The sequence below is a fragment of the Chlorocebus sabaeus genome, chromosome 9 (assembly GCF_047675955.1).
Source record: "Chlorocebus sabaeus isolate Y175 chromosome 9, mChlSab1.0.hap1, whole genome shotgun sequence".
In the NCBI taxonomy this organism is placed as follows: Eukaryota; Metazoa; Chordata; class Mammalia; order Primates; family Cercopithecidae; genus Chlorocebus; species Chlorocebus sabaeus.
Genome location: NC_132912.1, coordinates 80,017,869 through 80,039,287, shown reverse-complemented (window position 1 = coordinate 80,039,287; position 21,419 = coordinate 80,017,869). Strand labels below are relative to the sequence as shown.

General features: G+C 37.8%; 1 protein-coding gene across 9 annotated transcripts in view; it reads right to left on the bottom strand.

The window, feature by feature from the left end:
* ANK3 (ankyrin 3) overlaps nucleotides 1-21,419 on the bottom strand; it is a 703,328-nt gene that overhangs the window by 544,222 nt on the left and 137,687 nt on the right. The window contains exon 1 of one of the 9 annotated variants that reach the window (XM_007963373.3): nucleotides 5,048-5,651. The exons of the other annotated variants lie outside the window; for them this stretch is intronic. Within the exon in view, the coding sequence (XP_007961564.2) occupies nucleotides 5,048-5,110 (63 nt within the window). The 5' untranslated portion in view covers nucleotides 5,111-5,651. Of the gene's footprint in view, nucleotides 1-5,047; nucleotides 5,652-21,419 lie in introns of those variants that run through there. 9 annotated transcript variants of the gene reach the window in all.

Here is a 21,419-nt window from a genome sequence, read left to right as displayed (position 1 = left end):
GATTTGCTGAATATTTTAAGCCTACTGTTGAGATCTACTGGCCAGAAAAAAAATTCCTTTTAAATTATTACTGCTCACTGACAATGCACCTGGTCACCCAAGATCTCTGATGGAGATATACAAGCAGACTAATGTGTTCAGGCCTGCTAACACAACATTCATTCTGCAGCCCATCATCAAGGAGTAATTTCAATGTTCGTGTCTTATTATTTAAGAAATGCACTTTCTAAGGTTTCTAAGGCTATAGCTGCCATAAGTAGTTGTTTGTCTGATGGGTCTGAGCAAAGTAAATTCAATATCTTTTGGAAAGGATTCACTATTCTAGATCCCATTAAGCACATTTGTGATTCTTGGGAGGAGGTCAAAATATCAACATTAACAGGAGCCTGGAAGAGGTTGACTCCAATCCTCATGGACAACTTTGTGGGCTCAAGACTTCAATGGAGGAAGTATTAATAATTGCAGATGTGGTGGAAATAGCAAGAAAACTAGAACCTGAAGACATGACTGAATTGTGGCAACCTCATGATAAAACTTGAATGGATAAGGAGTTACTTCTTATGGACGATCAAAGAAAGTGGTTTCTTGAGATGGAATCTACTCTTGGGTGAAGACACTATGAACATTGTTGAAATGACAACAAAAGATTTAGAGTATTACATAAACTTAGTTGATAAAGCAGTGGTGATGTTGAGATTGACTTCAATTTTGAAGGAAGTTCTACTGCGAGTAATGTTATCAAATAGCATTGCATGTTACAGAGAGATCTTTCATGAAAGGAAGAGTTTGTCAATGTGGCAAACTTCACTGTTGTCTTATTTTAAGGAATTGCCATAGCCACCCCAACCTTTGGCAACCACCACCCATCAACAGTCATCGACATCAAAAAAAGAACTTCCACAAGCAAAAAGATTAAGACTCGCAGAAGGTTCAGGTATGTGCATTGCCTTTTTAGACATAAAAAAACACATACTTAATAGACTATACTTAATAGACTACAGTATAGTGCAAACATAAGTTTTACATGCACTGGGAAACCAAAAAATGTGCATGACTTGCTTAGTTGTGATATCCACTTTACTGCGGTGGTCTGGAATCAAGCCTACCATATCTCTGAGGTATGCCTGTAGCTGGCTCTCGTCAGTAATTGAAGGCTGTCCCCTACATAGCATCTGCTAAGTGAATTGAATTAATATAATTTCAATCAATATCACATGATTTATTAAGCACACCTAAGTTGTGAACCTGGATAATACACCCTTCTTTGGATGCTGCTATGGATAAAATTGTGTCTCCCCTCAACCCCCCAAATTCATACATTAAAATTCTAACCCCCAATGTGACCGTATGTGTAGACAGGGATTTTAGGAGAGAGTTAAGGTTAAATAAGGTAATAAGGATGAGGTCCTAATATGATAGGATTGGTGGCCGTAAAAGAAGAGGAAAAGATGCCTCTCCTTCCACAGATACACAATGAGGAAAGGCCATGTGAGCACATAGCAAGAAGATGGTCATCAGCAATCTGGGAAGAGTGTCCCCACCAGGACCTAACCATGCTAACATCCTAATCTCAGTCTTTCATTCTTCAGAACTGTGAGAAAATAAATTTGTGTTGTTTAAGCCACCTAGTCTATTGTATTTTTTTTAATGGTAGCCCAAGCTAATACAGGTGCTAAAGAAATAAAATCTTTAAGTGTCACATCCTATATTTTATCCTTGGTGGCTAGTTAAAATAAGCACTTCTGCAGTATAATATCAGAGGGGGCAATATGTTCTCCTGTGTTATCTCTTCTGTAGGATCAGTTACTCTACATCAAGTTTGAAATTCCACTATGATGACCACTTCGAGGTTAGGTGTTATCGTTTTAAAAACTCTTTTAAAAATATGGTCTTATTGATTATTTCTATTTTACTTTCCTAGTATCCTGGCAGCTACCTCAGGCACATGATCCCCATTTTGTAGAAAAAGAGAGTTTAATTAATCTATTCAAGACAAGATATCAAGTTACAAGCAAGACTAGAAGAGCACCCAAGTCTCTTCAAGCAAATCCTTCTTTCATAACTAGCATAAAGAGAGATAAACAGCTACAGAATATAGATATACATAGATACCCTCTTCACATTCCAGAACAAAATACAGAAATTATTAGAAAAAGCATTTCCTAACACCAACTTGAATCATTATATTCCTGATCAAAATACAAAAATATTATATGCTAACAGAGGAATAATATGATTCCATCACATTTATCTTGATGACTCAATATTAAATGTCTCAAGAGAGACTTTATACCCAAATGCTCTAAGCATGTGATCTGTTTTTCTGAAAACACTCAACACCAACACATAATTTTAAAGGCCATTTTAAGATAGATTCTTTTACAGAAAATGATGTCACACTAAATGTTGTATTAAAATAATTCCATATGTCACTAGGAAGTATTTTGAATGCTTGGGGTGCTTGTTCCCACAGAGTTTGGCAAGTTACGTATATTTCCCACCTGAAATGCTTTTATTTGACCACACCCTCCCCTGCTTCAGTATAGATCTTCTGGAGCACCCAGAAAACTTCTGGAATATTTGCTTCAGAATAAAAAGATATATATATATGTATACATATTTTTCAGGAACAAAATATTGTATCCCTTTTCCAGAAAATACAGAGAGAAAAGGCCTACTCCTTTGAAAGATATCTGCTCTAGCACTGAAAAGTCTTAGTAAACTCTGATCAGTAAGCTGGTAGAGATAATTCAATGGGATATTTATTTAGTGTCAACTGCATACAAGGAAGCATGCTGAGTGCTTCTGGAGGAAAATATCAGAAGGTTCAACGTGGTCAGGAGAATAAAGCAGCTATCTGATAGCTTGAAAAAGAAGCAGAATGTGTTAAGTGTCCAGAGAGTATAAGGTGCTGTGTTCATCCAGAAGACTAACTTCCAACTAGAGTGAATCAAGAGATTTCAAGAAGAGGGCAAGATCTGGCTTTGACCTTCAAGGATGGATAGGATGTCACCCAGTGGGCTGGCATAGAAATGCGTTCTCAATGGACAAAGAACAAGCATCAGAAGAATGATTTAATTCAGAGACTGGTAAAAACCCTGGTCTGGATAGAGTTAGATGTGAATGAAGTATGATGAGGGGGAAAAAAACCTGAAATGTGGGTACAGGTTAGACTGTGGAGAGCTTCAGGCCCTATGGTCAGGAATTTGGTATTCACTGAGCAGGTAGTCAGGAGTTTAGAAGGTACTAGGCGGTGGATGATGATCAAAGCTTTCATTAAAAGTGTCCTAGTATCAGTTGGGAGAGTGTGGAATGAAGGAAGAAGGGCTCAAAGCAATTGACTTCATACTGTGCTCTGAGCAGGATAACCTCATATGAGGAGACATGGAACACAGCTGGGAAAATTTCAAGGTAGAGAGAGGAGGGGAAAAAAGCCTATGTTAAAGGATTCCACATAAAAGCTCAATGATTTACAACGAATCCAGCCACTGCTCACTCTAATCTGGATTGCACTGTCGTGGTTCATGTGTCTGTCTCGGCTCTCTATGACACTCCATGTTCAGAATCATGGTGGAGCCTGTCAAGACACTTAAAGCCATAGCTCACAAACATGAGCAAACCTGACTTTTTTTTTTTTTTTTTTTTTTTTTTTTTTGAGACCAGCGCCACTATGCTAGGCATTAGGAAAATCATTTGTGCTGTGCAGCTGAGACCTGCTCCCTTGGGAAATCAGACTAACACCTTTGCAACATCATCAACCCCTGCCAAGGCAATGTACAAGAAGTCAAGGCTGACTTAAAACCAGTCTGCACAGATTCACTATCTGGAAGACGTTGAACCACTGCCCTAGAATGTTGGCATGTACATAGACGTGACCTCAGAACAGTCTGCTGGTAGTAGGTCCCTTAAGAACATCATATTCGAATTAATCTTTTCATTAATAATAAACAGATTATGAACATTTTTAAAATGCCTGATATATTCCACGAGGAGCTGAAATCTTTATCTTCTCTACTATAGCCACCATTCTGTATGTGTCCACTGTCTGAGCATACATTACATTGGGCCAAGGAAGCATTTTAAAGAGGTAAAATTACACATGAGTCCTAGTAATTAAAATATTATATCTGAAGATTTTGACTATAGATTTTTAAATACAGCACACATTCTCCTTAAATATCTATGAGCTATAATCCTATTTTAGATATTTGTTTTTCTTTGTTACAGATGCACAACTGTCTTTTCCATTGGTGGCACACCCTAAAACCAAGACAATTTATAAACCACAATGGATTAAAACCAAATGACAGATCTAGGGAATCATCTTGTTTCCCCATTGCAAAATGTATTAAAAAGTTAGGAGCACCTTTGAGGATATACACATTCAAGAAAACCAAAATGAATCTACAGGTTTACCATAATCATCTATTAATATATTGATGATTCCTCAATTTACATGGAAAACAAAATTAATTTTATGGATTATAATAGACAAACTGGGCATCTGGCTGTATGACTGCATGGTAGAATGCAAACCTGAGATCTGTCAGCCATAAAGTGATCAATAATTAAAATGGAGTTCACCTCCATGCTGTAATTTTAAAGTATAAGTACAGGTTTCTCTAAGTTTCCCTAAAATATATGTTCAAGCTAAACATCTATACCATAATAATATTCATTAGTAATTGTACCCTGTTGATTAACGAGCATTCTGTAAAATTTAAAGGAGAAAAAAACACACCCACCCACATAATTAGGACATGTGTTTACTTAATAATCCTGAATATCACTATGAAAAACACACCACTTCAGTGAAATCTAAATGACTGTATTTAACTGTTTAAATATTTTAGCAACGTATCCGAGTTGTGATGATTTTCTTCCAAGACAGAACACACCCATTAATAGACTGGAAAAACAAAAGCATTCAGATTCTAGCAGCTTCTTAAAAATCTAAAGCCAATCTCTTAAAAATTCAGCCTAAAGATCACTTCCTCTCCAGAGCCAGAGAACAATGAAGAGAACATGTTGCTTATTCATTTCTTACCTTTTTTCCTTTCCTTTTCCTATGAGCAGGTTTTGTATTTTTCTCCTTTGGTTCTTCACTCATCTTTCCTTTAAATCAGGTGTGTTTATAAAAGACAGATCACCGCCGGTATTCCAACATCCAAAACCACGACAAAGAGTCAAAGCATTGAGACCAAAGTCCATTTACGGGTGCTCCCCAGGCAAAGCAGCCGCTGCTTAAACCCAGCCCCTGCTGCTGTCAGAGAGACACGGACTGCTAATGTAGCCCTGTTCAGCTTTCCTCAGGAAGAAACTGGGTGTTCTCTACATCAAACAGTCAATTATTCTTCTAAAGAAAATCAATATTTTAGCCTTTCATTTTTAACTAATCGTTACCCTGAGATAAGGTCCTGACAAGACTTTGTTGCTTGTTCCTCCACAGTGATTTGAGCCTGGAAATGGTGAGAGAGAGAGAGAGAGAGAGAGACACACACACACACACACACCCTCACACACACAGAAATAAGCTACAGACTGCTGACAAGTCTCCGAAGCCTTCCCAGGGGCTGATTTGCTGCTTCAAGCAGGCTGGGAAGCTGAATGTAAATTGCTCTCCGTGCTGCTAGCCTCTCATACTAACACATGTGTTGAATGCATCAGGGCATACCGGAGGAGGCAGTCGGGAGAGTGATAAAAGATCAGGTTACTTGGTTTGTAAAAAAACACTCAATGATTCAAACAATAAAAGAGACCTACCACTACTGAAGAAGTCACATCACAGGCTAGATTTTCTCCATGATTACTTTTTTTTAAATGTGACATGCAAAAAGATGCCAATCTTCACCTAAGGATTTCTAATGCAGGGTTAATGACGGAAAGCCCCATACCCAATTTGCCGTGATTCATATTTAATCATTGGTTTCCTTCCTTGAATATACCAGCCAACCAACCAACCAACAAGAAACCCTCCAGAATATTCAGGAAATACTAAGAGCAAAGCTGCTGTCTCTGTGGCAGAAACATTCTGTGCTTCTTGACTGTGTTTAGGGCAGTGCGTCTCAGATCACATTACACACTCCCCAGCTGCCCTGGCCACACACTGTGCCCACACTCCCCGCTGCACGCCATCCTGAGCCCCAGGAATCTGGATATTTTCTGAGTATCTGGGATATTTCACACCTGGGTGGAAACCCCCTCACCATGCCTTCCATCCATTTAAACACAGCCAAATTACTATTATGAGCTGTCATTTAAGCATCTTTAGAAGCATGCCAGATACATTCTGATTCAGGAAAGAATAAGGTTCTAGGAGCCACCACAGACAACCACTAAGATGAAAACAGAGCACTTTGAGCAGATAACTGACACAGGTAGAGGGTGGGAGTGGGGTAACAAGTGGAAAGGGAGAAAGAAGGGGAGAGCGGGTTCAGGTCTATTCCTAGGGGCTGGGAGCCAGGAATAAATCATATTAGTTCCACACACTAACATTTTTATTCAGGAGACATGGCATTCAAATGAATATTAACTTTTTTGTCAGGAGAAATGGGATTCAAATGAATGTAAAACACAGCCATACAGGAAAAAACAAGTCGCAGAGGGCTAATTTTTCAGTGGTATGTGTGGGGGGGCTTAAAAATGGTTTGAGGACATGATGCTAAAACATTAAACCAAAAGAACAGATCTCTTTAGGCTGAAATCGTCACCATTTTTTGCCTATCATGTAAAGTAGGTTTGTGCCCATATTCAACCAAGATTCCTTCTCCTACACCTGAAACACCAGTCCCAGAGAAAAACATGATTTAGAGGGATGCTTAGATGCTTTACCCAGGGCTGAGCTGGCCAAGCATAGGGATTCAAGTGACATGCTCAGAGAGCCACGTGGATTTTACCAACCATAGGGCAGCTATTTGAGCTACTTTCTATTTGAGGTGTGCGCATTAATTATAATAATACACATCTCAGTAAGTCTGGGATGGCCAGAATTCTGAATGGTGTTGGGCATCTAATCCCCATGTTCCACATTTCTGCTCAGATACTGAACTGTTATTTAACCACAGTTTCTGCCACTATTCAGTAACATTCCTCTTGTCATGCAATATAAAAGGTAGAACATCTCAAGATGGCAAAATAAATATTTCAAGTTCTTCAGTGATTCAACCCTTGCTCATCTTCAAAACATAGGAAAATCTGGGGGATGGACAGAACCTTTACTGCTTCTACCACTCATTGACTTCAATCAGGTGAACCTTGTTTATTAGCTGTGTGTCTTTTGAGAGATGAGGATGAGGAAGGTGCTTTATACAAATTCTTCATAAGCTGAAGAGTCTAAGCAGATGGATTCAATTTCAACTTTCCCACCTAAATCTTGACATTCTTCACTAGGCAAGCAACTGAGATAGTACATCCACCTAAAATAATTTTTCTATAGCAGATTCCAAGCAGTAGGATTTACCTCCCAAAAAAAGCCTTTGTCAACAACTATTTACTATCAGAAGAGCATGGGTCTCTTTCTTTAAAAACAGAAAACAAACAAAAACAACTGAGGGGGCACAAAAATTGAGATTAAATTTAGTTCATTTACATAAAAATTTACAAGTTAATTGGGATTATAAAATATACAAAATACAATTAACATGATATGTCTGGCCAAGGGCATAGCACAAGAACATGTTTGAAGAAAATGCCATCATAAAATTCTTTGTAAACTATAAACATGCGTTTAAATTAATGCAAAATTTAGGAAATTGATCAAATAAACATGAACTGGCAGGAAATGAATGAACCTGTGACTTAATGTAGTTGTTTGCCCATTTCTTTGATAAAGCATGATCTTGGCTGTATTCATTCGTATATGTAAGGTTCATATTACAAGCTAAAGTGCTCTCTGGTGGTTGGATGGGAAAAAAACAGCACCTTTAAAGACCGGATTATATGGCAAAATTCTACAAAAGATCATTTTAAGAAGGAATTATTCTTCCTGATGAGGAACTCGTAACTTTGAATAATATTTCAAGATGTCACGTTGTTTAATCAGGTCTGACAGAAAATCCAATTTTGAAAAATATGTTTAAAATATGCCAAATTATTTAGATAGCAAAATGTATCATTTAAAGTTATAATTTAATAATAAAACTATGTGGCATATAACATGTTTTATGTCCATTTTCTGTAAATTGATACGTTCCAGACTTTTTAAAAGAAAAAAATAATTACATCTCTGAAACTGTGTAAGGCAAAAAGAGCTCCTATGTTAGAGTTAAGGCCTTAAATCATGACAAAATCAATGGTAATTTAATTTCTAACAATGTAAAAACATATTTTCACTTTATAAAATAGGACAAATTTCATTTCAAGGTTGAAAATTAAAACAACTTACCTTTAATAGAAAAAGTATTACTTATTATTTAATGATGTTTCTCTACATCTCTACTCTAGAAATATGCATTCAAAGAAACAATGATTGTTTTAATATACCCAAAGGCGTACCAGTGCATTTTAAATTAAAATTGCTCTGTGTAAAAGAGTAATTTGATTGACCTAAAAACAGTCTAGGGGTGATTACTTGTTTCAAAAATGTTAAATGTTAACTAGTTTGCAGCGGTAATCTCTTTTCCACCTAAATTATAAAATTCCCTCAGCTCTTGGGGAAGTTAAATTTAACCTAAGAAAAAACATAAGCTGAATACACAAAAAATATCAATTTGGATGCAAAGCTCTATTAGTTCACCAAAGAGGAAAACACGACTGGATTATAATGTTCCCACACTTTACTCCACAGAATTCACTGCCTACTTAGAGTTCACTCCTGATAGAAGTCATCATAAACTAGTTGATACAGATCTGAGACTGTTCTATTTTTAAATTAAATAACTCGCATAAGAGGACACCAACCAGGGCCAACTGAAGTCTCGTAGAACAGATCTATTTTTAAAACATAAAGTTACTTGCCATAGGAGAAATAACAGGGTTGGGGTTATTAGGAAGCACGTTTTTTAAGCTATCCTCTGCATAAAATTCACTTGAAAACATTAACACTGAATATGATTGTTTGACTGACATGAAGGTATATCATATTAAAGGTAAAACAAAATGAAGCAACAACCTTCCATTGAAGTTCAGCAGAAATGCCTATATGAATAGGCTAATTTTATTTTTAAGGTTAGGACGTCAGGCACTTACTGTAATTTACACTGCTAGTTGGCAAGCTAAAATAGTTACTAAATCTTACTAACAGCATTCCTTTGATACCATTCCTCAATGTTTAAAATACTTGTAAAAGTGAAAGACAAATCCACACTCAAATAAGCTGTTTTTCTGAAAACAAAGGAATCTTTAGAGCTGAGTGAAACACTGAGATGCTGTGCCCTCTTCCTCCACTTGTGGCAAGGGTTTCCCTGAGTCACCTAGCCAGTGCACAGCATAGCTGGGACCAGAAACAATTCTACCAACTGCTCTGAAGAGCTTTCTTTGCACTCCACCAGTATCTCCCAGAGAATGCCAAATTAGCAGTGAAATGTGAGATGATATTCAATAGTAAACAAATTTGTCCTTAACAGTTATGCATTTACCTTCAATTTGAAAAAAAAATAATAACTAAGCTCCATCAGGTGCATTTCATGAAAACTTCACTGTGGGGTTTTGGTATTTACTTTGCACTACTTTGTGCAAATGCCATCAGAAAAGGGAACAGGATAAAGAGAGTGAGAGGAACTAGGTGGCCATTCTTCTTCCCACAGAGCTGGCATTGCCTTAGGCTAAGGATGGTCTTGAAGTTAGTTCCACCACTACCACCTGCTTGTCTACTATCTCAAGTGATGTTCCTGGGGCCCTAAACTTCTAGGCCATAGAAAAGATTTACAAATACTAAAGCATCAGAGTATAATTGTACTGATATGGTTTGGCTGTCTCCCCACTCAAATCTCACCTTGAATCTTAGTAGCTCCCATAATTCCCACCTGTTGTGGGGGGGGATGGGTGGGAAGTAACGAATCATGGGGGCAGGTCTTTCCTGTGCTTTTTTAATGATAGTGAGTAAGTCTCATGAGATCTGATGGTTTTATAAAGGGAGTTTCCCTGCAAAAGTTCTGTTACTCTCTCTTGTTTGCCACCATGTAAGATGTGCCTTTCTCCTTCGACCATGATTGCGAGGCCTCCCCAGCCATGTGGAACTGGGAGTCCATTAAACCTCTTTTTCTTTATAAATTACCCAGTCTCAGGTGTGTCTTTATCAGCAGCATGAAAACAGACTAACATATGTATGTATAAAAGTCATTATGTTTTATAAAATGTCTTCATATTTTTAATGTGATGAAAGCATCTGAAGAAACCTGCTTTACATATTAGGCTTCTAGTCTTCTTTGAGTCTTCATGAAAAATTATCACAGTGACATTGGTCCACTTTCTTACAGCAACTGGAAATTCAGGTAGGTGTGGGGCGTAAGGTGAAGCAGAAATGAGATTGTGAATTGAGTTGCAATTTTCAACCCATCCTCAAATATCTACAATGATTTTTGCCATATCTAATGATCATTTGTAAATTAAGATAGAATTTTGTAAACCTAGTTTAACTGTAAGCAACACTATTTGTGACAGTATGGTTTTGATACACTAGATTCATTTTTGACAATGCATTGAACCCTTCAACCAGGTCCATAACAGGATTTTCCAGTTTTGTTCCGAGTTTTCTTTCTTTCCTGGTTATTCAGCCATATGCCCATTAAAATACAATGATATAATAAAAGTACATTAGTAAAGTAGGGAGAGACAGAACGTTCAAAGAGACATAGCTGGTAAATGCATGGTTTGCTTTCTGTTTATTTACTTCCTTGAACCTTTGCATTTTCATTAGTATGGTTTTTTGAGCAGTGTGATTTTCTTTCACTAGGCTAATGATTTTCTCTAGAGGCCCGGTGATATTTACATGACAGATATACATTCTTTTGTGAGTGAGAAACCGATGAGCCATTCCTTTGATCTTCCCTAAATCCATGTGTTTTACTTCATAATAATAAAGATCCTAAATGATTTTAAAAGAACCATGATTATAGAATGTAAAGATATTCCCTTGTTTTGTAAAAGGTAATCTCCAGCAATGCTCATATTAAAATGACTAAGAACTACGGCTGCTTATATTTGAGTCCATGGTGAAATGGGGTCAGTATTTCTGCGTGGCTTTCTTTTATTGCTGTGGAAAAGTCATACAAAAGATGGACAGATACAGCTCCACTGGAGTTCTTTATTATCAAATATCCATCCAACATAGCAGCTGCCCAACTCTCCATATTCCAACAACATAGAACTATCAAGACCCTTGTTTGTTCATCTCCTAAAATAAAAGGGATTAGAAAAGGAATTAGATTTCTTAAAATTTTAACTTAAATGATATTTCCTAGTATCTTAAAACTTTATTCTAACCTTGATGGTACCTTGCCTAAGACCAACACGATATAATGATGAGTATGTCTGGATATCTCCTACCTTTTATTTGGTTTTGCTTAATAATTGTTGTCATAGATGTCTGAAATAATTTATTCAAGGAACAGGAGAAAAAAAAATGAGCTTAAAAGATTTTTCTGGCCGGGTGCTCATGCCTGTAATCCCAGCACTTTGGGAGACTGAGGCAGGCGGATCACAAAGTCAAGAGATCGAGACCATCTTGGCCAACATAGTGAAACCCCACCTCTACTAAAAATACAAAAATTTGCTGGGCATGGTGGCACACACCTGTAGTCCCAGCTACTCTGGAGGCTGAGGCAGGAGAATCACTTGAACCTGGGAGGCGGAGGTTGCAGTGAGCTGAGATTGTGCCACTGCACTCTAGCCTAGCGACAGAGTGAGACTCTGTCTCAATTTAAAGAAAAAATTAAAAAAAAAAGAATAAAAAAGATTTTTCTAGTAACAAAAAAATGAAAAATAAAATAAAAAAGGAGAATAGGAGAAAGTACAATGAAAGAGGAATGAGCTATTGAAGTGGGGAGTTTGTGGAATGAAGATTATGCAAGCTCGTGCCTTACTTGTACCCTCACCTGTGACATCAAAATATTGCTTCAGCCCCATGATCAAAAATGATACTGACATTAAAACCAGGACCAGGTTCTAGCCAACGATATTTTCATCATGTCATTATTAAGCCTCACATTAGTTGGAAGTCATAATTATAAAGTTAAGGTAACATCCTTAATTTTAAAATAAGTTTATACTGATTGTCATACAGTCTTCTGGATTTGTCATGGTCCTTGACCCAGGTTTCTCCAACCAAATAACTGAGAACACATATTCCTCTTAAAGTGAGGGACTGCAGGACAATGTCAATCCTTTTATAATTATCCTTTAATTATTTGTAATATTGATGGTTTTGACACACAAATATGATTCATACATTTAAGACATGGTAAAGTGATTCAGAAAATCCTATAAGAATCAGCAGTGAAAATGACATTTCCTCTGGAGTTTACCATTCATTATCAATCTAAACATTCCTCAATGAGGTATAAGGATGTGTGTTTGCTTATAACCTCATCAACATAAGTTAGCAACAATCTTTTGTCATATTTACCAAATTGGACAGATACAGCTCCACTGGAGTTCTTTATTATCAAATATCCATCCAACATAGCAGCTTCCCAACTCTCCATATTCCAATATTATGCTGTGTTTTAATTTGCATTTCTTTGGCTGGTAGAACACTCTTTATATTTCTTCACATTCTTCACATTTGCTACTAACTTTCATTACTTATTTCTTATTTTGTAAATTTTATTTTCATGACTATGCTCAGTCTATCAAGATAATCAATGAGGATGGACTTATTTTTAGGTCTAAGAAACAGAGGACAAAAGGACACACAGCCTCTATTCTACATCAAAGTGAGAAATGAATAAGTGATTGGAGAACCACAGGTGATATCTAAATAAGTTTCTCTAAAGTCCTATTCAGATGACAGCCAGCATACAAACACCATGGTTCCTTTGGTATACCGTATTTAGCTAACTCAAACCTACCACTGCTATTATAAACATATTCCAATTTTGCCTTTTTCTAACCTCCTCTACAAAAGAATTTTAAAATCAGAACTTTCCACGTAAATTAAAGTTAGCTTGAGATAATTAATCATTATATGATTCTGTATGAAAATTTATTTATCCTCTGGGATTATACAAAATCCTCCAAAGTTATTAAGAAATCTCTCCAAATAATTAACCTCAGTATACAGGTATTCTTTATTATTTAATTCTTGTAACATAGTATATAAATTTTTTTTTTCACTAAAACAAACTCAACTTTTATACTGACTTTGACTTACAAACTAAAGATATGCTCACTCAGAAACTGAAAATGTCCCCAAATAACTGAAAAGAACACCTAAGGAGGGAATCTGGCATAGCACCGCTGTCCAGGCATTTTTCAGGCTTTAAGGGTGGGAAAAATTATGAAAGAAATGAACTACAAGCTTGCTTTCTCTGCCTATAAAGGAGAAGACAGAGTAGGCAAAGAGGGTCACATCTAGGTCCAGGCAAACTTTTATCATCTTTGAAAATGCCAGCAATATTCTGGTTCAGTACAATATTCTGAAACTTAATAAATATGCATAGCCTGTAAGCTCCTGGCACAAAGCTTATATCAACTGATATATATATCTTAGGTGCCAGCCCAGGGCCTGGTACAGACGAGGTGCATTATAAATATCATCTGAATTAACGAACTGACAAGTAACAGAGTTACAAAGTTTTGTGTCATGCTGGACATTGTCCTACACTGAAAGTGTTATTCTATCTAAAAACTGAAGCCCCATTTTACAATTTGATGTGGTGTGAGAGACAGCATTGACATAGAAAGCTCAGCAGGCCACTTCTCACACACCACCAAAATATAAAGGTCATTCATAATGTTCATGTATCTGATGATTAGGGGTACCAAGCATCTTTACACACATCTGTTTGACATTTGTATGTATGTCTGCTTTTGAAAACTGCCTATCCAGGTATTTGGCCCTTTATTTATTTATTTATTTTAGACAGAGTCTCGCTTTGTCACCCAGGCTGGAGTGCAGTGGCGCGATCTCAGCTCACTGCAAGCTTTGCCACCAGGTTCAAGTGATTCTCCTGCCTCAGCCTCCCAAGTAGCTGGGATTACAGGTGCCTGCCAACATGCCTGGCTAATTTTCATTTTGTTTTGTTTTGTTTTTTGTTTTTAGCAGAGATGGGGTTTCATCATCTTGGCCAGGCTGGTCTTGAACTCCTGACCTTATGATCCACCCGCCTCGGCCTCCCAAAGTGCTGGGATTACAGGTGTGAGCCACGGTGCCCAGCCATTTTGCCCATTTTTAAATCAGGTTATTTGCTTTTGTGCTGTTGAGTTGTTGGAATATATTTTAGGAATTGGAAGCCAACATGAGAAAAGACTGCAGCTTACTATTCACAATAGCAAAGACTTGGAAGCAACCCAAATGCCCATTAATGATAGACTGGATAAAGAAAATGTGGCACATATACACCATGGAATACTATGTGGCCACAAAAAAGCATGAGTTCATGTCCCTTGCAGGGACATGGATGAAGCTGGAAACCATCATTCTCAGCAGACTAACACAGGAACAGAAAACCAAACACAGCATATTCTCACTCATAAGTAAGAGTTCAACAATGAGAACACAGGTACACAGGGAGAGGAACATCACACACTGGGGTCTGTCAGGAGCTGGGGGGCTAGGAAGGGATAGCATTAGGAGAAATACCTAATGTAGATGATGGGTTGATAGGTGCAGCAAACCACCATGGCACGTGTATACCTATGTAACAAACCTGCATGTTCTGTGCATGTATCCCAGAACTTAAAGTATAATAATAATAATAACAATAATAATAATAATAAAGAAAAGGCTGCAGCTTGTCCAGAACCACAAAGTGACCTTGAGGCAGTACATCTTTCTGAGGCATTTCTACTGAAGTTCCAGTTGTTTCCTGAATTTTCCTTCCTTCCTCTCTTTTTGTCTGGAACTCAGTGATGCCCCCATATAATTAGATTTGTACACATTCCCAATCCAGTTTGACCAATATTCATTATGCCTCTACTATGTGCCACAGCTGAGCAAAGAGCTGAAGAGGCCAAGGTCACCAAGGCCCAGTGGGACTTGAGGCAGATGTACTTATTTCAATAAGCCAGGCACAGAAAGAAAAATATTGTGAGATCTCACTCATATGTAGAATCTAAAAAGTTACTCTCATAGAAGTAGAGTAGAATAGTGCTTACCAGGGATAGCAAAGAAAAGAGGGAAAGGGGATAGTGAGAGATTGGCCAATGGTATAAAGCCATAGTTAGATAGGAGGAATAAGTTCTGGTGGTTTATTGCATAGTATGATGATTAGAGCTAAGAACAACGTATTATATATTTCAATATAGCTTACAGAGAGGTTTTTTAAATGTTCTTATCATAAAGAAGTGATGTTTAAGGTGAGGATATGTTAGCTTTCCTAATTTGATCTTTACACAATTTACATATGTGTGGAACCATCATATTGTACCCCCAAAACATGTATGATGATGTGTCATTTTTTAAAAGATGATGGTTCTTATTATCTTAAACCATCCCTTTCCTTAACCTTAGCCCATCTCATCCTAATTATGACCACCTCTCTCTACCTCCACTTTTCACCAGAATGTCAGAGGTAGGTGAGAGGAAGATTGGGAATTACGGTTAAGAGGTCCGTATGCTGGACCAATTACTTGGTTGTTTTTAAGCTAAATAGTAAATGGCTTATTATTAAGATGACATCAGAATAGCTATCTGGTGTCAAAACTATGTCATCAAAACGTCCTTAGCATTTTGATTATAGAAGGAACAATAAGCACGTGTCTGGGTGTAGTGGCTCATGGCTGTAATTCCAGCACTTTGGGAGGCCAAGGCCAGCCAAGGCAGCAAAGAAAGACTCTGTCTCCACCAAAAAAAAATTAAAATTAGCCAGGTATGGTGGCAAGTGCCTATAGTCCCAGCTACTCAGAAGGTTGAGGCTAGAGGATCACTTGAGCCAGGAGTTTGAGGCTGCAACGAGCTATGATTGCACCACCGCACTTCAACCTGGGCAATAGAGCAAGACCCCATCTCCTAATGAAAACAACAACAAAAAAATGAAAAGTGTGAAAGAGTACAAAATACACATAACAAAGCCATGTAGTTCCTCTAATCTACACCTCTCCTGAGGCATTTCTACTGAAGTTGCAATTGTTTCCTGAATTTTCCTTCCTTCTTCTCTTTTAGTCTGAAACTCAATGATGTCTTCATACAGTGAGACCTACACATTCCCAATCCAGTTTGATGAATATTCATTAAGTCTCTAGTATGTGCCAGAGCTGAGCAAAGGGCTGTAGAGGCCAAGGTCACCAAAGCCCAGTGGGACTGGTAGATGTACTGCCTCAAGGTCACTATGTGGCTCTGGACAAATCTCAGCCTTTTCCCATGTGGTTTCCGATTCCTAAAATGAAGGGGCATTGGATGTACCTCAGGATCTCTAAAGTCCCGTTTTAGTTCTAAAATTTTCTGATCCTGTGACAGTCCCTAATACAGCAGCCAGCATTACCCTAACAAATACTGAAATTAGTACCTTCAAGCGAGATCCTGCCTAACAAATATCTAACATTGGCCTAGCAGTCGGGCAGCGAGGAAATTGATGTTGCATGCTGGAGAGTTAGAGTGTTGATGTACACAGGTGGTGAAACACTTGGTAAACCTGGCCTGCAGGAACTTGAAAGGCAGACTGCATGCTTGTTGTGCCTGTAAGTTTTATGTATATTGGTTGTTATTGTCAACATTTGGGAAAGTTTTGGAAGCAAGAGATGAGCTTAGGCAAAAATTATGAGAAAGTTTAAGTATGGGATAGAGAACATTAAGAAATGTGGAGACTTGCAGAAGTGAAAAGGCTGAGTGCCCCCAAAGACCCCAGACAGTAAGATAGGATACTGAGAACACTTTGAGGGACAAAACCCATTGAGATTGAGTCCTGGAACAAAGATCAGATTAAGAATATGCCCTTCTCCCTATCACTTCAGGTAACATATAATAGCTGCCTCTGGATGAGAGATATAGCCAAGGGAATTAGGAAGTAAAGGAAACAATAAGGTTTGGTAGTTATACCTTGACAGACCTTTGGGTGAGGTTATTGGCAAATGGAATTAACTGGAAGGATATAGATTAGACGTGTACCAAGGTGAAGAACTGTATTACTAAGCTGCGTGCAGTGGCTCACGCCTGTAATCCCAGCACTTTGGGAGGCCAAGGTGGGTGGATCACCTGAGGTCAGGAGTTCAAGACCAGCCTGCCTGACATGGTGAAACCCCGTCTCTAGTAAAGATTCAAAAATTAGCTGGGCGTGGTGGGAGGTACCTGCAATCCCAGCTACTCGGGAGGCTAAGGGTTGAATTGCTCGGGAGAATTGCTTGAACCCAGGAAGCAGAGGTGGCAGTGAGCTGAGGTTACACCATTGCACTCCAGCCTGGGTGACAAGAGTAAAACTCCATCTCAAAAAAAAAAAAAAGACTTTGACATTTTAAGTGTTAAAAAAGGGAAAAAAAACTTTAGAATTTCCAAAGTTACCTTCAAACTTGCAAAGGTAGGAGGCAGAATGCAAGAGATGTATAGATTCCAAAGACGGTACAGTCTTCAATAATCACTTTACATGTGAACATGGATGAAAATGGATGAGAAAGAATTTTCCGGAGTAGTGACAAGGGCTACAGAGAGCAATCAGCAGGGAATTGCTCTCAGAGGGTAGAATTTGAGCCTAACCAAGAAATTTTATTCAATGTCAGAGCAGAAGCACCTCATAATGTATACCCAACAGTAGCCCAAAATTTCTATAGATCAGGGATAGCTGTGGCTCACCTTCATTTTTCCAAATGGCAGTTTTATTATGGTTACCTGTCTTTACCCCACCACTATATATTTATTCAATGTGATGGAAGATACTATACCTTGAGCCAGATGCAGTAACCATCTAAGACTTTGGATTGACTCTGGAGGAGTAGGGGAGGGCACACGATTTGCAGTGACAGAAGAGCTAATCTCTGACAGAGACAGCTTGACATCCAACCAAGATGTGTGCTCTGCTTCTCTAATATATTGTACAATGTGTATTCTATACAATGTACAATATCTATACCGTAGATATTGTAGCCAGGGGCTACATTTAGTACCATGTTGCTTTGAGGTGGGACCACATGACTAATTCTCACTAATAAAAAGTAGAAACTGCATGTATCACCTCCAGAACAAAGTAGTTAAAAAGTAGGTATCTGTTCGCTTTCCTTTTTGTATTTTTCCACTGAAAAGACAGGATTCTGAGCCACTAGGGGTTATGATAGCTGTAAGATAAAAGGCTTCTGGGTCTGCAAATTACTGCATGGAAGACTGTCTGCCAATATATTAGGTGTATTAGTCCATTTTCAAACTACTATACAGAAATACCCAAGACTGGGTAATTTATAAAGGAAAGATGCTTAATTGACTCACAGTTTTGCACGGCTGGGGAGGCCTTGGAAACTTACAATCATGGTGGAAGGGGAAGGGAAAGCAAGGACTTTCTTCACATGGCAGCAGGAGAGAGAAGAAAGCATGTGTAGGAGGAACTATCAAACACTTATAAACCCATCAGATCTTGTGAGAACTCACTCACTCTCACAAGAATAGCATGGGGGAAACTGCCCCCATGGTCCAAACACCTCCTGCCAGGTTTCTCCCTACACACCTGGGGATTACAATTCAAGGTGAGATCTGGATGTGGATAAAAAGCCTAACCATATCATTAGGTGAAGATGAACTTGAATTACATTAAGCCACTGAGATTATGGCTACTTTCATTAGAGTTTCCGTAACTAATACAAACTTCCATATTAAAAATTCCTGAAGTTTAAAACTCGAGATGCCCAGGTGCGGTCTCTAAAAGCATTTATTCACCTCTAGAAACCTTGTAGAAATGGCTGATTCAAGATCTGGAGTCAAAATCTGGAGCAGAGAAATGTAAGATGAGCCTAGAACATCTTGGCACTACAGAAAGCAAGGAAGCTGTCAAAATCCACTGCAGTCATGTTAAAAGGACTCAGTGCCAACTTAAAGAGGCTTCCAAATAGCCAGAGTGAGGCATCAAAAACAGTAATAGATAGAATGGATTAAAATACATTTAATATATTTAAATCCAGAAATTATAATAATACTTTAAAAAATACTCCAAAACATTATTTACCTTTGGAGGATACCTCAGGGAACCAACCGACCAAACTATTAAATAAGGAAAAAATCAAAGATTAATCCTGTCTTTGTTTTAGCAACTGTACCTCAAAGTAACCAAATTGTTGATAAAGGCAAGTTTTTCTATGTCAAAATATTCCAGGTAATAAATTAAGAAAGAATGACAGTTTTAGAATTTTTGTGATCCTACTGAAATGATGGATCAAAGCAATCATCATCAATAGCTGCTAAACCCATTAGCTGAAAATTTGATGGGGAACTTTATAATGGATGGATGGTCCAAGCTAATAATGCACAAACATGTTCACCAATGTTAACATCACAAAAAGAGAGATGGCTAGACAGTATGTGTTTCTAAAGGAAAGCACACAACAGCATCTATGAAATATTTCTAGCAAAAAATAAACAAATCAATATAAATCTCATTGAGTTTCTCAGTATTATTATTATTATTATTATTATTATTATTACTACTACTACTACTACTATTAGAGATGGAATCTCACTCTGTTGCCCAGGCTGGAGTGCAATGGCGTGACCTCGGCTCACTGCAACCTCTGCCTCCCGGGTTCAAGCAATTCTTCTGCCTCAGCTTCCCAAGCAGCTGGCATTACAGGTGAGTGCCCCCATGCTTGGCTAATTTTTGTATTTTTAGTAGAGACAGGGTTTCAACATATTGGCCAGTCTGGTCTTGAACTCCTGATCTCGTGATCCATCCACCTTGACCTCCCAAAGTGCTGGGATTACAGGCATGAGCCACTGCACCTGGCCTGTTTCTCAGTTTACTTATTATAATTATACAAGAAATGCAGGAAATAGAGGCACATGATACCAGTATCACCGGGATGCAACCAGCAAAATCTAAACTGTGAGAAATTCTAAGAACAAATTACCTAATTCTCTCAAAAAATATATTACAAGGGGACTGGGTGAGGTGACTTACACCAGTAATCCCAGTACTGTGGGAGGCCGAGACAGTCCAGGAGTTGGAGACCAGCCCGGGCAACATAGTGAGACCTTGTCTCTACAGAAAATAAAAAAATGTAGCCAGGCATGGTTGTATATGCCTACAGTCCCAGCTATTCAGGAGGCAGAACTCAGAGGATGGCTTAAACCCAGGAGGTTGAGGCTGCAGTGAGCCATGTTCGCGCCCCTGCACTCCAGCCTGGATGACAGAGTGAGACCCTGTCTCAAAAACAAACACCAAAACAAATGAACAAAAATACATTACAAGGGGGAAAGGGGAGAAGGAGGAGGTCTGTTGATTAAGAGACAAGCCTATCAACCAAAGGCAACATGTACATCTTGATTGCATCCTGACTCAAACAAGCCTATTATTTTAAAAAAGATAATTTCAGAAACACAAACATTTAATGTTTGATGACATTAAGATTCTTAAATTGTTGGTGTGATGTAGTATTTTATTAAGGATACTGAAATTACTTATAGATTGTCAATGATTCTAAAATTCTACTTTCGGGTAAATGGGGATAGAGTTATAGATAAAAAAGAAATTAGCTACCAGTTAAAATTGTTGAAGCTAGACTAAAGGTTACATGGAGGTTAATTATCTTATTCTAATTTTGCACATATATGAAATTTTCCCTGATAAAATGTTTAGGCAATATAAAAAACAGTATCAATATCATATGAGCTCTTAATAAGTCTGATCCCAAAGTCCAAATGCCTAGTAAATATTTATGCATCTTCTACATGCAATGGCATCATATAAACATGGTTTTTTGTTTTTTTTTTTTTTGTTTTTTTTTTTTTTTTTTTTTTTTTGCCTGTTATAATAAACTAAGTTACTGATAGACTTTTTTCAAGTTCAAGGTAGCACATTGACTTGGCTCATTAACCATGTGGATGACAACTGAAGTCACAGATGACTGTGGCTTGAAGCAGGATAAAACTCTGGCAACAGATAGCATGAAAGAAGAGAGCACCTTAATCTCCGTGGCAATGCCTTCATTCCATAGAAGACAATGAAACTAGTTTAAAGAAAAAAAGGCATTGGTATGCCCAATCAGAAAATAATCTTGTAATTCTTTCCTTTCAACAATTACCATTCTGAAAGGTCTTACATGGAAAAAGATTTCATTGGCTATTATGGATAATTTATCATGACCATTTTTTAAATGTACTATTTCAACCAACTTCCTTTCAGTATTGCTAG